At 40.5% G+C, this 16,970-nt stretch overlaps 1 protein-coding gene and 1 pseudogene across 2 annotated transcripts in view; both read right to left on the bottom strand.

Moving 5' to 3' along the window:
- Nucleotides 1-1,221: 1,221 nt before the first annotated feature.
- Nucleotides 1,222-5,347, bottom strand: LOC147890763 (pentatricopeptide repeat-containing protein At4g39530-like; annotated as a pseudogene). Its single transcript, XR_015542617.1, has 3 exons — nt 5,042-5,347; nt 4,779-4,848; nt 1,222-4,695 (listed from the first exon to the last, which is right to left on the bottom strand). The product of XR_015542617.1 is annotated as a pentatricopeptide repeat-containing protein At4g39530-like (transcript).
- A 4,162-nt stretch (nt 5,348-9,509) lies between these two features.
- LOC147890762 (protein GAMETE EXPRESSED 2-like) overlaps nt 9,510-16,970 on the bottom strand; it is a 334,794-nt gene continuing 327,333 nt past the window's right edge. The window contains exon 18 of the mRNA XM_087389820.1: nt 9,510-9,666. Coding sequence (XP_087245946.1) covers nt 9,510-9,666 — 157 coding nt within the window. The remainder of the gene's footprint in view (nt 9,667-16,970) is intronic.

Raw genomic sequence — 16,970 nt, 5'->3', positions numbered from 1 at the left:
GATGTTTGTAGCCTCACCCTGAAGCACTTTTGTGGTGACCTAAAACTGAATATCTTTAGGGATGTTCCTTTGCTGCTCTATTCCGTGTTTTATTTACAGTTTGTGGGTTCAAGTGTCCGTTTTCTGCTGTGCGCAAGGGCAAGCTACAACCCCTGAAATTCTGACCAGAGCCTTGTTAGCCACTCTTTGATACCCCTCAGCCCTGAAGGAAGAAGCCCCTCCGGAGAAAGGGGCAAGCACGTTCCAGGAAGAAGATTTCTGTTTTCAGAATGTAAAAAGATCCTCTTCCCCCTAAGCCTTTCACATCCTCGTCATGGCAAGCAGACTTCCCTTTGGGGACTCAGGAAAGCTTGACAATACGACTTATCCCTCTGGTGAAGATCCAGAGCCACATTGTGCTGAGGACGATTTGGGAAACCATGGAGGTGAGTCCCATGGACATCAAGAATGCAGTGAGGGCTGTAGTGACACTGGCAGATCCTGCTGCAGTGAGGGATTGGGTACTGTGTCATGCAGAGGCCCTTGCCGTTGTCATTGGCACTACTGCAGATTCTGTCATCCCAGCTTGCAGACACTACTTTCGTGGATCACAACAACACTGTGAGGATCCTTGACCTCAAGACATTAGCATATCACCAAGATGAAGGTGGCAAGAGATCAACTCTCCACAGTTGGTCAGCAGACGGATTCAGCCTGGATTGCTAGGCTCTTGCTTGGCATGCTCGCCAAGCTACAAGGGTTTCGTAACGACCATGATTGCAAGGCAATGGTTGGCACAAGTCACTTTCAAAGATCTAATGCCTCTTCTCCTGCAAGAAAATCGGGGGCAGAAGTTCAACAGATCCAGCGACAAAACCTTTTGTGAAGGTGAAAGCAAAGGGCACACCCTTCAAGGGTAAGCCACAGTCTGATGGAGACTCCAAGGAAGACAAGTCAGATGAGTCCAAGAAGAATAAGAAGTACTTTTACTCTGAGAAACTGGGATGCTTTGCCAAAGACTAATGGAAGAAGAAGGCGGATCGAAAGAGGAAGGAAGCTGACAAGTCAAAGGGAGAACAGAATTGGTTGGACTTCAATGATCCTCATACCATTACAATTCTAAGACATCCTTCACCACCTGGGGAGGCCCTTCCCTCCACCCCCCCGCCCCCCAAAGTCAATGGGGTTACCAATATAACATTGCAAAGATTAATAACACAAGCATGATAAAGATTAATCGTGTGCTTATACCCATCATGAGCAAACCAACTTCCATGTACTAAATTTGCAAGGATATTTGTTGGCCGTGCATCAAATACTTATCAACCTGCCCGAGGCAGGGCAAGAGCACCATGATCCACAGCAATATCTGATCTCATCATTCTGTCTGTAATTCCAGATTCGTAAGACCATTGAAGGCAAGTATTGATCTCCATCCCTCTTAATATTTTACTGTTTGACTAGTTCATATGGTCTCTTGAAGCCAAAGTAGTATGGCTGAAGCATCTGCAGACACGTCATCTTTCTTTCTATCATTGTAGCACTTGCCACTGTACATCCACTATTGTCACAAAGCGCGCTTCCCTTTATTGAAGGCATGAAAGCAGTTGCATCCCTTGACAGTGCAATGGCTGTGTGACAATCATTGCAAAACCAGAGATTGTTGACAAGATGAAAGGGTATCCCTTGGGTCTATTGATTAGAGCACAGGCAATCGCCAGCTTATCAGTGTGCCTACGCAACACATATCTTTTTGCATCAGTTTATATGTCTGATGATACCCAATGCAAAATCTTCCTCCCTCATTTTGAGGGAAATCTCTTGACGCTTTGCATATTTATCTTTACTTTAGGGGCATCTTGTATCCCCCATCAAAAATGACTGCACAATCCTGCTAATGTTAATCCACCAACTCTGTTTGGGCTTCTTCCGTGCTTGTCTTCCACTGTCATCGCCTCCACCTCCTCCTCTTCCTCCTGCATGTGAGCATCTGCATAGATGTTAGACATCAAGACGTATGCTGCAGAATCGTTTTCATCCAATTGGACTGCATGTTCAAAGGCCAGCCTTCCAAGCTCCACATTACCCCACTTTCGACAAGCACCCAACACTGTCTGCCACATAATAAGAGTAGGATGGAAAGGCATCTTATTCACCAGTGCCACAGCCTCATCCAATTGGCCTGCACGGCCAAAAAGATCAACCATGTGACAGTGATGCTCAATAGATGGAGTGATGCCATACTCTTTGCTCATTGCCTCAAAGTACTTCTGGCCCTCTTCCAGCAGACCTGCATGATTGCATGCCGTAAGAACAACAGAGAATGTGACCCCGTCAGGATTTATGCCTTCTCCTCTCATTCTCTCAAGCAAATGGAAAACAAGTTCACTCTCTCCTAGCTGGGCATATCCTGCGATCAGTGCATTCCATGAGACCTCGTTCCGAATCAGTAGTATGTCAAACACTTTCCGTGCTTCTGCAAGTGAGCCACATTTGGCATACATATCCACCAAGGTGCTGCCAACATGAAGATCTCTTTCCAGCCCCATTCTGGCAATCTCTCCGTGTATTTCACGGCCCTTGACTATGGCTCCTATGCTGCCACAAGCTTTCAAGCTGCAAGCAAGGGTGACAGCATCTGGGGAGAGCCCATCCAGTAGCATCTGTTTGAAACAGTTCAGCGCTTCCTCACCAAGACCATGCTCGGCATGTCCAGCAATTAGTGCATTCCATGAGATTACATCTCTAACTGGCAACTTGTCAAACACTTCCCACGCTTTTGCCTGCGAGCCAAATTTGGCATACATATCCACCAAGGTACTGCCAACAAAAAGATCTCTTTCCAGCGCCTTTCTGGCAATTTCCACATGTATTTCTTGGCACCTTTCTATGTCTCCCATGCTGCCACAAGCTTTCAAGCTGCAAACAAATGTAACTGCATCTGGAGAGAGACCCTCCAGTTGCATCTGATCGAAACACTCAAGTGCTTCCTCTCCAAGCCCACGCTCAGCATATCCTGCAACTAGCGCATTCCAAGAAACGACATCTCTAATTGACAACTTGCCAAACACTTCCCGTGCCTTTGCAAGCCAGCCACATTTTGCATACATATCCACCAAGGTGTTGCCAACAAAACGATCTCTTTCAAACCCGTTTCTGGCAATCAAGGCGTGTATTTCTTGGCCCTTATTTATAGCTCCTATGCTGCCACAAGCTTTCAAGCTACAAATAAATGTGACAGCATCTGGAGAGCCCCCCTCCACTTGCATCTGTTCGAAACAATCCAGCGCTTCCTCACCAAGCCCATGCTCGACATACCCTGCAATCAGCACATTCCAAGAGACTTTGTCTCGAAGAGGCAGCTTGTCGAATGCTTCCCTTGCTTTTGCAAGTGAGCCACATTTAGCATAGACATCCACCAACGTGTTGCCAACAAAAATCTCTCTTTCCAGCCCCTTTCTGGCAATCTCAGCATGTATTTCTCGGCCCTTGTCTATGGCTCTTATGCTGCCACAAGCTTTCAAGATGCAAACAAGTGTGATAACATCAGGAGAAAGACGTTCCCGTTGCATCTGATCAAAACAATCGAGTGCTTCCTCTCCAAGCCCATGCTCGGCATAGCCTGCAATCAGCACATTCCACAAGACTGTGTCTCGAAGAGGCAGCTTGCCAAATGCTTCCTGTGCTTTTGCAAGCAAGCCACATTTGACGTACATATCCACCAAAGTACTGCCAACAAAAAGATCTCTTTCTAGCCCCTTTCTGGCAATCTCGGCATGAATTTCCCAGCCCTTCTCTATGGCTCCTATGCTGCCACAAGCTTTCAAGCTGCAAACAATAGTGGCAGCATTTGGAGAGGGACCGTCCACTTGCATCTGTTTAAAAAATTTCAACGCTTCCTCACCAAACCCATGCTCGGCATATCCTGCAATTAGTGCATTCCACAAGACTACATCTTGAACTGGCAGCTTGTCAAAAGCTTCCTGTGCTTTTGCAAGCAAGCCACATTTGGCATACATGTCTACCAAGGAGCTGCCAACAAAAAGATCTCTTTCCAATCCCATTCTGGCAATCTCGACATGTATTCCTCGGCCTCTTTCTGCATCTTTCAGGCTAGCACAAGCTTTCAGTAGGGCCACGAAGGTACACGAGTTAGGATGTACAGAAGCCTCTTGCATTTTTTGATAGAGGTTGAGGGCATGCTGTACTTCCCCACATTCAATGTGACCCATGATGAGAGAAGTCCAAGAATACACATTCCGATCAACCAACTTATTAAAAATCTGCTTAGCATCGCACAAGCTTCCAACTTGCACCAACATCGGGATGAGGTAGTTCCCAAGAGCTCTATGATCTTCCAGCCCAATTTTGCACGTGTAAGTATACAAACGTTTTGTATACGCTAGATTTTTCTTTGTCCTGCACTTATGCAAGATGCATGTAAGGTCCTGAACAGAAGGCAACTGGGGCATCTGTTCAATTGACGTGAGTGTCTCCTCTAAGCTGAGCGCTTCCCAACCACTCTCCTCTTGCAATTCTTGAGCTTTAGATACAGTCATATGTACTCCTGACCCAAAGCCAACCTTGGCACACTCCTTCACCAAGCCACACTCTTGGGCCTGACCAGTTAATACTTTGGCGTTTTTCTCGAGCATGTCCTTAACCGAAAGTCCCCTTGGTAATCTTATGCTTAAAATCTGGAGGTCTCGGGTTGGTCTGTTCACAATAGATCCGTGAGACTAGCCAATCAACAGATGTGCCTGTGCAATTCATTCAGTTCAGACTCGTCACACACTTACTTTATTTCGGTTGTCCCACCGTCTAGAGGGATCCGTAAAGTACTCCTTCCATGAGCGCTCGGTCCGTGAGCTATCCCACCGTCTAGAGGGATCCGTAAAGTACTCCTTCCATGAGCGCTCGGTCCGTGAGCTACCTTCGACGACCATGAAAATCAAATGCAAGAAGTGGGTGTCATCGACAAAAACTTTTTCTCAGTAAAAACCTTCGATGAATTAGCCCGGTTCCTCAATTTCGACCTTTGCAAATACACTGAAAGGATTACCTGAACGCGAACATTCCTCCACCATCACCACTTGACGGCCTTCCTGCCTCAGCCATGAAGCCTCGGGGCTTGATAGCCTGCAACTATGAGCTGCCAAACAGTCAGAGTGTGAATCTCCGCTAAGAAAAAAGCCCGCACCAGACGTATGACAAGGATCTCTGTCGCCTCCTGTATATGTGTTAATCATATCTTGGGGAGGGGTCACCCCTGCTTCCTCTCTTTTTCAAAGAGAATTTATTGGAGGCATAGAGGCTAGAGCCCAATGCAGACGGTGTAATGGAAGTGGATCAGTCGTGAGAGTGCACCAAAGCCAATGATATTGCTCTCCCTTCCTGAATCCTCAGTTAGTAATGGCCAGCTAGTGGGACCAGACCCCCATCTGCCCAATGGCCATCCTCAGTGCTGGCAGCACAGCATTCCTCCGAAGATTGCAAGAAATCAATGTTGGAAGATGTGGTTTAAAGCAGAAGAAGGGCAAGCCTTTACAAAATATCATTCCTCGTATGTGGACTCTCATCAATAAGCTCAATACACCACTGGATGATAAATCCATGCGTGCCTCATTGATTAGTGACTCACATATGGATTTTTGTTCACTAGACATTGTGAACCCAACCAAGACGTATGACGAGATCCTAAGTTGAACCATTGCCTTGGAGAAAAGTGGTGCAGCTATGTCCACGCCAAAGAAAAAAGGCAAGGAGATTGAGGAAGATGATGCCTCAACATTGAAAACAAGAGGCAAACTCAAGCTAAAGAAGGCCTTACAAGAACTAGGTGTCTGAGGAAGACCCAAAACCAATGAGAAATGGTGTAACGAGTGCTCCCTACATGGGCACACAGAGGATGATAGGATGAGTGCCAAACCAAGTGGTGTGATGCATGCTACGAATTTGAACATGATCAAATGAAGTGTTGAACCCTCAATAGGTAGCTCTTGCATCCTTACATTCAAAGCCTTCTTGTGTTCATCCTATCATGAGAACTTTGCAAATTGTTTGCTATAGGAAAGCATACCAACATAGTCATTTTTAATATGGCCCTTGAGAGAAGCCCTTTAGGGGCAAGGTCCATATTGATAAACCATAAAAAGGGAGGCATATGTGTAATATTAAATGTCAAAGAATGCTCATCAAAACAATGTACCATCTTCATTTGCATGTATCCCAAGCTCTTATTCTCTCTGCCTTTTCCTCTCCTTGTCTGTGAGCTCCTCCGGCAAAGTGTCTGGGTTGGCCACACCAAATTTTTGCATAAACAAAATTATCATGCTTGATAGTTTGCGGCACATGCACATCAATGACTCTAAATAAAGCACCACCAGCAAGCTTAAGTCCTACCCAAGAATACCTATTGTTAACCTATAAAGCTCACTCAAGCTTGGAAAGCAAAAAGGTCACCTGTCCAAGTTTGCCAAGTACATCAATAGCTCAACCTACTCTTCCTTGTTGCAAGCAATCACCTGACATTGGACCAATAGATACCTCTCTAGGATTCTATCCTGCTTTGTAATGAATAGACATCACATGAACAAACATAATGTCAAAAAAAATGGAAATGCTTAAATGAGGAGTATAGCTAACTTTGCATGATTACCTACATCCACACAACCAACCTCGATGATTCTTGTCCCATACAATTTCCACCTTTGTGTATCTGCAAAACTTGCATACTATAGATACACAATTTCCACAGTTATGAACTACACCAACACAGGCTACAAAGAAGATGACAAGGCAAAGATACCACCCCAAGCCTAAACATTTCTATGAAACTGCATTATCTTTATAAAAATTTGAGAGAAAATAAGGGTGACATGTGCAAACTAAACATGCTAATAGAAAAAGATACATACCACACAATTGAGCTTGTAGGATTACTATGTCTAGAATCCTAATGCCCACTTAGGATCTCATGGGTTGAAAGGTAGTGGCTCTTGACTTCCAAAACTCTCTGACACTATTGATCCCCCTTGTGTGGGGATGTACCCATGCAAATTGAAACTCTTCTACAACTCTTTAAGTTGATCATCCATAGTTCTTATTGACAAGGTTCAACAAAAGTCTACATAGGGGCATACCTAGCAGCCACTTGTCATGGTCCACAAAGTGGTTTGACAGCTAGTCTTGAAGCAAGGATGTTGTGACCATAAAACTAAAGTCTTCTAGTAAAGTTTCTCTCTTTCCAGACTTTCTTCTTCCTTGAACTTTGGGAGGTCAAGGAGCCACCCAGACTTTCTCTCTCTTTCCAGACTTTCTTCTTCCTTGAACTTTGGGAGGTCAAGGAGCCACCCACTGAGTAGTAAGTGCTTGAACGACAACCTCACTAACTTGAGGAATCAATCTAGGAGGATTGCATGTTTGTAAGGAATCCACAACCTAGGACTATTCTTGAGACCCTGTACTAATATCCACTGGCTTCTCTAGCTCTTACTCCCCTTCCTCGACCAAAGTTTAGGTGCCATTTTCTTCAGTTCACTTTAGATGAAACATGAGGTTACAGGTGAGGATAGTAAGAGTGCAAGTGAGGAAAAGTGCTTAGAGGCTTGAGGGCTAAGGTGTGTAGGTTCGAGGGCTTAAGGGATGGATTCTTAAGGGTGAGGGATATCTCTGAGCACTAGAGATAGCTGATGCTATTGTGGCATATTCTGTAACACTTCAAATTCCATTCAAGCATAGCGGAGAAGGGCAGAAAGCTGAAGAAAGTAAGGATGAGAGGGATAGAGTGTTTGGCACTTGAGGCCAAGGAAAATGAGGAGGTTTATAGGCTTGAGGGCGAGGAGGGTAAGGAGTGCATGCAACTTGAGGCAATAGAAAAGTGGCTTATCCAGTAACCTTGCTTATCCAACATCCTTCCTAGCCCCTTCCACCTATCTTATTCTCAACCATATTAAAATCTCCCATTATAATTGTAGAACCTCAAAAAGGGTTGAGTCCCATAGTAGGGTTATATCTCTTACAACATTAGGATCATAAATTGAATAAATCTCACTGTCTCGATTGGCATGTCTAAACTCTACACCTATTTCATTTATACCCAAGGATGGAATGCTAGAGAAGAACTAAGTAAACCATTTACTATTAAAAAGAAGGGAAGGCTACACTCTAGATTATCCCTCTTAATCATAGACAATTACTTCTTTAAAAGAGTTAAAAGTATCAAAATCAAGGGTCGTACCATTGAATGCTAAATAAGTATATTTTTTATATCTTTGGACTTGAGGCTATACATTTGGTTTATGTAGCTATTAAAATGGGAGGTTGATAATGTTTAGAGAAGTGTTAAGTGATCTTTTTTTTTTGAATCATCTAATATATAATACAAGGAAAAGCTACAAGCTTTATTACCCATCTTAATTATAGATAATTAATTATAAAAGATATTACACCCTCTAAATTATAGAGAATTAGTTCTTCAAAGGAGAATAATAGTAATGAAATTGTGCCTTGATACATTGATCATCAAGGGTCACATTATTGGATACTATATTTTTTTCATCTTTGGACTTGAAATTATACATTTGAATGGCTTTATGTAGCAATTAAATTGGGATCTTAATAATGTTTTTCAAAGTTTAATAAATTGATGAATTGATCTTATGAGTGATCTAACTCACTAGCTTTCTTGGGAGCAAGGGATGAAATGTTTAAAATCTGCAATGTCAAAAGTCCTTATGGACATTTCAATTTGATTCAAGTACCTCTACAACATCTTGTTTCATTGTATATTTCACCAATTTAATTTCAATTATTTCATGTTGCAAGCATTTCAACTTTACTTACAAGCAGGAATTTTTAATCCATTGCATTTTAGCAGATTCAAACTTCAAATTTCCATTTGGTAAATGAAAAATCAAACATTATGATATCTAGAACATTATAAAATTAGAGCATTAGATATTATTAAACGATTGTAAGGCGGCGGTGCAATTCTATACCATTCATCTCTTACTGGGAAGATATTTGTGAAACAATGTGAACCACATGCCAGATTCCTGTGGATCTAGGTTAGGAGCACATCCTCACATGATATCGTCCTAAACCAAGTTAGCATCTTAGAGCATTGACATGATGGAGGGGACTTCATCACAATTTGCTACTTTCCCTATAAACCTCATAATTTGCCAAGGTGCTCTGAGAGAAAGTGAAGTGTTGACGTATATTGTCCTATACCTAGCCATCATAGACTTCTCGAGCTTCCAAGGAAGACTTCAACACCAAGATTGTAGATTGCTAGGTGTCCATCATTGACTTTCAACATGACTCGATCATATTTCTTGACATTGATCTAGACAAGGAAGGTATTTTTTGAGTTTTTGTAGATTGATGAGCCCTAGTCACCTCATATGGGCATGTCATGAACATGGCCAGTACACATGATCTAATTATCTACAATGGTCTAGAGAGATGGCCTTCTTCCAATAGGATCAATTGTTTTCAATATGTAGAAGGTTCTTGTGTGTAAAGAATTATTCCAAAGGTGCACGCGATTTTTGTACTTCTTCCTTCCCTTTCACACTCTTCTTCATTTTGAATGAAAGGCCCTTGAAAGTTTTGGCAGATGCCAAATGCTTATTTAATTGAACACTTAGTAAATTTTCCATTTCTCTATGTGCATCATGTAACCTGTTTACATCAGAAAAAACAATGAGCTATAATCCATTTTCAAAATCTTGGCTTAATAGACACAATAAATCTTGCATCAAATTTTAGCTTAGACCATATGCATTACAAACTAGAGAAGACAACATTGAATTATTTTCCTCTTAATTGTTTTAATTTTCTTTTTTAAAGGCAACATGGCAACTTACATTAAGTGCCCCTTAAAAAGACCAGAATACAAAATTTGGCTAACTTTTAGGGCATGCCACTTGTATCATATGCTATAAGGCAACTAGATGCAAACTATACGAGTACGAAACTAATTTCACACAAACATGAAGACATTGATGAGTCATTCTAGCTGGTCACCATGCTAGATCCAAAAGTGTGGACTTCAACATGGCAACCAACATTCTCTCATGGTGACCCAACCTCCCATTTTGGGATAAAAACAACTTGATTTTAAATGGCAAAAAATGAAGCCTAGATGTAGGGCCAGCATGCAAACAACATTGATGGGAAGCCCATGAGGTCTCCATTGAGGATAGATCTCCATTTTGAACTAAGGAAAAACCATGCTTTCAAACATATCCTCCTAATAATCCCCTCAATCATATGCGAATACCCCCCAGGTAATTGGGCAAGACCAAAGCAAGTGCCAAATAGCCTTAATATATACCCCACAAAAGGGCGAGTTCACATGAATCCCCAACCACTTAGACCAATCTACCTCCCACAGGTAGCCGCAGATGCAATAATTTCCATAGCAAATAACTAGCCTTTCCAGCATGACAACCTTGCAAATATCCTTGAAGTGGGCTTGCCACCAACCAAGACTCCATTTTACCTTGCACTTGGCATTAAGAGTTGCCACCAATAGTGAATGTTTTTCCAAGAAACACCTGTAGACTAGTCTCAAAGAGAGCTTCCTCAAATTGGTCTTCCCAATATACCACTAGTTCACTCGTTAATCCAAAGAGACAATAAGGCCAATTTGGAACCCACGTTCTAACCGATACGTAAAGAGACACCTCCTTATCATTGAGTCTGAATTGCTTCTGGATTGCTACCAAAGACTTCCAATAAGCCAACCTTATTTTCCATAATTGTAGTTAGCAACACACTCCTTTCTTTACAAATCTCCTAGGTAGTTGAGGCACATATAAGAGTGTTAGAGGTTTGTTATCCAATAGTTACTACCCAACTCCACCATAGGATTTCACAAAGACTTGCATCTCCATGTAACCTCTCTCTCTGTCTCTCTCTCTCTCTCTCTCTCTCTCTCTCTCTCCCTCCCCCCATGAATTCATATGATTGCAAGCCTTCCAAGCATCCATAAGACTAGAGATTAGATCTGAGCTGGCCACTTTGAGCGTAATTTATCATCTCATGAGAGAACCCTCAAGGTCCCCACACCTATAGCTTTCCCATTCTCCACAACCCATTTGGTAACCTCCACAAACCATTTGATAACCTCCACTCAAATAGACAAGGCAACCAATTACAAAGTAATGAGGCATTTTTCAAGCCTATATCTAGCATCCCCAAGCCACCTTTCAACCTAGCCACAGAATTAAAGTAGTCACCACCTTCCTTCCTCTTCAACTCACAAGAAAAGCCTCTTAGTGTTAACCCCAATGACTCTTCTTAAAGTTTCATAAAGAAGTCAAATAGGTTGTAGAGGTAGCCAACACATGTTGAATTAGGAGAACTTGAGCATTCAAAATCATACAAACTTCGTGTCAGGCCTGAATATTTTACCTCATCCTTTCTTTGAACCAATCAAAATCTTGTCTGAGCAATAGTCCCAACTGTATAGGGGCACACACATATATAACCACTACTCCTGTTTGAATCCAAACGACTTGCAACTCTAAATCCCTCTCACGGAGGGGTCCCTGAGCTATCCTAAGAGCAAAAGATTTGGACCAACTACATTTTGACATTAAAGCCTCACAAAACTTCCATGGGACACTACAAAGATAGGGCACACTTTCTTGAGAAAAGGCAACTAAATCATCTATGAAAAACTAAGGGCAAACCTTCTTCATTGAGGGGAGCACAACTCCTTTAATGAATCCCTTTTCCAAATCTTTTTTTACCAAGTTGATCGAGCGGACTGTGCAAAGAGCTAACAATAGGGACAACTGTAGCTTACACATCTATGAAATCAAGACAGCCCACAACCCCACACTTCAGGCAAAGGATAGCCCATGTAGCATTCCCAAGCATGCACCATCCTTCCAAACACCAAATCCTAATCGTTCAACCACAGCAAGGATAAAATCTCAACTTATTCTATCAGAAGCCTTATCTAGGTCAAATCCATAAAGCACACACCTTTTAGTTAAACAGGAGGCAAGGATAAAATTGTTCTATCAAAATCCTTACCTAGGTCAAAGCCAAAAGGCACACACCTTTGAGCAGTCTCCTTTAGCCAACCACAGCTATCTACTTTTGATCCTAGCCTACTCAGCTTTCTTCACCATCCTGTATGGCCTCCTCCACCTCCACTAACAAAGTAGAAACAATTGCATCACATGGGGAATATTCCAAGGCCGCTTGCAAGGCTTCCCCATAAGTAGATGATATCTAATTTACCATAATTACTACCTTCTATGATGGAAATTTTTGAAAATAATGGCCTTTGTGATTACATGGGTTGTTACTATTGTTTTTCTTCTAAATGGCCTTTATTTGTTACTATTGTTTTTCTTATAAAGGTGATAGTGGAACTATTTATTACTTCTTGCTTTGAGATGAAGTTCTAACCTATTTGAAAACATAGCTATCATAGATATTTTCCCCTCTTACAAATACTAATTTTAGTTGAATTTGAGTCCATAGTTGCACTTGTTGGTACATGGGCAACATATTACTCACACACATGGGGAGAAGGAGATGTTGTACTAATTATATGAAATGTACACCTTCTTTAATGTTACAATGAGAAAAACACATTATCAACATAATAAGATTTTCCTAGTTCTATAAGGAGGTTTCACACCTGCCTTTATCCCCATTAAGGGTTCCTACAAGCCCAAACCTTTTATACATTGTGTACATGTACAAACAATATATACAAACAATGATATATAACAATTGAACACCATATACAAAAATAAATCAATGACCTACACATCAACCTTCCTCGATCATTAGACGGTGATGTTATGAAGATAAAGATAATGTTTGAATTTCTCACATCTTTCCCATGGTGGCTTTGATGAATAAAATTGTTGCTTTTTCCTTCAAAGAAATAGTAAGTTGATTACATATTTCCAACTCCGTTTGCATTGAATGAAGTGGTATTACATATCTACATCCTTTGTCCTTTTGTGATATCTTGGTATTTGACCATGCAATGGCACATTCGTTGTCACAAAATATCACTATAGCTCACTATAGATCACTTGGATTACATCAAGATCTCCAAGGCCCATCTAATCCAAATATCACTATAGCTCACTATAGATCACTTGGTATTTGACCATGCAATGGCACATTCGTTGTCACAAAATATCACTATAGCTCACTATAGATCACTTGGATTGCATCAAGATCTCCAAGGCCCATCTAATCCAAATGGCTTCACATGCTCTATGGGTAAGGGATATAAAATCAACCTTTACTTTAGGATGATGTCATTATTTCCCTCTATATTGGACAAAATAATTTTTTGTATTATGTTGTAAAGATAAGTTCCCGTTACAACTAACTCAACTAGTACAACTAATAAACCGAAAAACTAAGAAAAAAAGAAAGCAAATGGAGATCATACATCAATTTACATGGAGGATCTCTTAGTTAAGCTTTGAAGTCTTGATCGATGCCTTGCCATCTCAATAGACAACCCATTTGCCTTCTTTTTTGGACATCTTCACCTTTGCAAGCTCTAAGGTTTTGTTCTTTAGGTGAGCTCTTGTGAGCTCCTCTAAAATCCACACTAGTAAGCCTTTCAACTTGTGGGAGTGTCTAACAATCTGCATTCTTTCAATAATTGTATTAAAAATAAGATTCCACGAGCACAATCTTGAAATCTCAATTTGCCCCCACTAACTACTTCGTAAAGATGTATAGAGTTTTTGGTAGGATCTTTTGCTACATTCCCAAGATTCTTTTTGTAGTTCTGTTCCCAAGAATCTTTTGCTACATTACACTTGTCTAGTAGCCCTCCAATCTTGAACTTTTTTATTTGAGCTACCTTTTAACTTGTTCCTTTACTGCTCTATACACTTATGCAGCTAAGGATCTCTTTACTTCCCCTTTGAGATTCTCTTGAATCTCTCTCTTAAGCTTCTTATGCATCCCTTCTAGATAAATAGAGACTAACTCATCATCTAAAGCTAAGTGGGGAGTTGGATTGTTGAATTTGAGCTCAACAGCTTTCAGTCTCCTCTAGTTCTTGAAATATATGCTCCAACTCATTGTTTTCCTTCATTTGAAGGAGAAGAGCTATTTCGTATAGTATTAGGTGGAGGTGATGCTTGCTTTTCAAGATGTTGTTATGTTCTACTTCACGCATAGTGGGCAAGAGAAATATACTGAATCTCTACTATAGAATGATGTCATTATTTTCTACTGCATGCTAGACTACAATGCATGGCATGGATTTAGCATGTGGATAGGGTATCCAATGATTGAATTCTAGAAAGATCCACCTCCCTAATTTTCATCACAAAACCCAATTAGCTATGGCTCTATGTCGTAGAACTCCTTGAGGTATGACAACTTGTAACTTGGTGTCTCTCTAAGGTACTTCAATATGTTCCAATCCAATAGTGGATAGATACCTTGGCAATGAATTAGATCATCAGACTAATTTTTTAACATATTTCAATCCATGTAGATGTCATCAAGGATATTAGATATTACCCATGGCATATGATATCAATGTAATACAAAAATTGGCCTATCAACATATAACATGCACTATGCAACACCCCAATTGGTAACACTAACTATAATCCTTCTCATTAGTTCCATAACCTATACGTAAGGCACATCACATTCGTGACAATCAATTGATCAAATCACACAATCATTTAATCCCAATAGGATTGTTCTCAATCTATAATAAATAAGCACAACACCAATCACACTAGCAATATCTATATGACCATTGAATTACCCTTAATAGTAACCATCTAGCATGGCAAAAATAGGTCCAGTTAGGCATCCCCAGCTAAACCATGCAAAGCATCCACTTGAACATACAAGTGTCAAAACTATACAACTTTAGTTCTAAAAAGATGCCTTGTTCAACACTTTTTGTGTAGAAACCACGATTTGATATTTTGTAGATCATAAAAGACACGCATCATCTTCATGAAGAACTAAAGGCTTCTATGGTGCATAAAGCACATAACCATGCAACAATGAGGATAATATGAACAATTCACTGAATCACCAAATATTCCAAGGGATGGTCAATCCCATCGAGTGATGGATGGGCAATATTGGAAGGTTGGAATAAAATTGATAATATATTGTAGGATCTAAAAATGACTCTCTCTCTAGAATATTGTGTACACTAGTCTCAACGATTGTGTTCAATGGTATGGAATCTAATATTTTCAATTGGTTAAATAGACAATCTAAATCATCTTTGACTCAACTTACTCAAAGTTAGCACACAAATTATAATGCAGTAGACCCAATTCATGCACTCAAAATTCTTATAAAAGTCAAACTTGACATCTCAATGAATGATAAACTTCTTGCTATTGCATGCTATGATGAGGTGGTCCACATAGAGTGTTTAAAACTATAAAAGCATCTACTTTCCTCTTCACACACACCCATGATCAAGTTTACTCCCCTTGTTTCATAACACAATGTCACTCTTACTGTACACTATATGTTTAGACCCTTTCTCAACAAGCCCTTCTACCTCATGTATGCCTCTTCTTGGAGCTCTCCATTCAAATATGTGGGTTTTGCATGCAAGTGAAACTTGATGCTATAGGCAAAAACGTCTCCTCAAACTCGGGATCCTCTTATTATGCATGCCCTTTTACAACCAACCTTGCGTTGTGTTTATCAATACTCTAATCAACATTTACCCAACCTCCAATGCATTCTTTACCCCAAATCCCAAGCATCATTCTTTTGAGCAACATTATACTCATCTTCCATTGTATGTATGTATGTAGGTACCCACCTCTTGGGTTGTACTAGCCCTTGAAAGGTGACAAGTCCCTTGACATATGCTATGCAACACCTATAGATTGTTTGCTAGTTCAATGTGGCCATCCCTTAGTCCTTTCCATTGATCTTATTTTTGGACTTCCAAGACTCTAAAAATTATTAGAGGAAAAAGTATAGAAGATTCCTTCCATAAACTCTAAGTTCTCCATCTCAAAATCATTCAAAACAATCTATACATTAGGACTTTCATTATGGTGAATTAGTATGGCTTTAAGTTTGCAAACTATGAATTGAGATTTAGATGGAATTTAGCATAGACCATAACTTTGATGATTATGATGAATTAGTATGGCTTACTTTGACCAAAAAAGAAGATCTTGCCTTGAAACCAATACCTTCTTTCCTACCTCCTACAAAAACTGACAAAATTTGTTGCTAATTAGAGGATAGTGATGCATCTTCCCATCTGCCTCTTTGCAAGTAATGTCGGCTCATAAAAGACTCCACTATCACATGACTATTTATAACTGAGCAAGGGTTAGTGGATTCAAATCTCTAGTATTTCTCTATCACTTTCTCATTTAATCTTTCTAGTATTTCTAATTTGGGTAGCCACTTAGCGCATTCCATTCTCCAACTTTGTGGTTCTTGCTAATATGAATGTCTAGATTCTCATTTTAACTTTCCTTTGACTCAAAGTAGCTATGAAGATTTGGAATTTACAAGTGGTTCTCACTAGCTAAAAGGAGGCTCAATCGTTGTCCACGTAGTATCCTCTACCCACCAAGAGTGCCAAAAGTATTGATCGTCTATCCAATTATATACAACCAATACTCACATTAGTGTACCACTTAGATATGAATCATCTAGAGTCATAAGAACATTATACTAGATGTTTTTCTTAAGAAAAAATACTTTTATTAAGTATGAAAAAAAATCCAAGAACAAAGCTCAAGGGAGGACTACATCATGTGAGGCATGAGAAAAAAAACATCCTAATAGGCAAAATCAAATTCCTATAAGAGAGCTAGAAAAAAACCAAGGTCAAGGTTGAAAGTGCCACCTTAAACCCTATGGAGGACTCCGAGGAGAATGGGGAGCCACTCCACTTCCTGAGGAAAATAGTCCTCATGGTAGAGGTTTCTTGGGAAGGCCTCTACATGCTCCCCAAACGGCCA

This window comes from Dipteris shenzhenensis, chromosome 18 (genome assembly GCF_047967505.1).
Source record: "Dipteris shenzhenensis isolate YYH24624 ecotype China chromosome 18, Dip_SZ_1.0, whole genome shotgun sequence".
NCBI classification, from domain to species: Eukaryota; Viridiplantae; Streptophyta; class Polypodiopsida; order Gleicheniales; family Dipteridaceae; genus Dipteris; species Dipteris shenzhenensis.
This window is presented reverse-complemented; position numbering and strand designations above follow the sequence as displayed.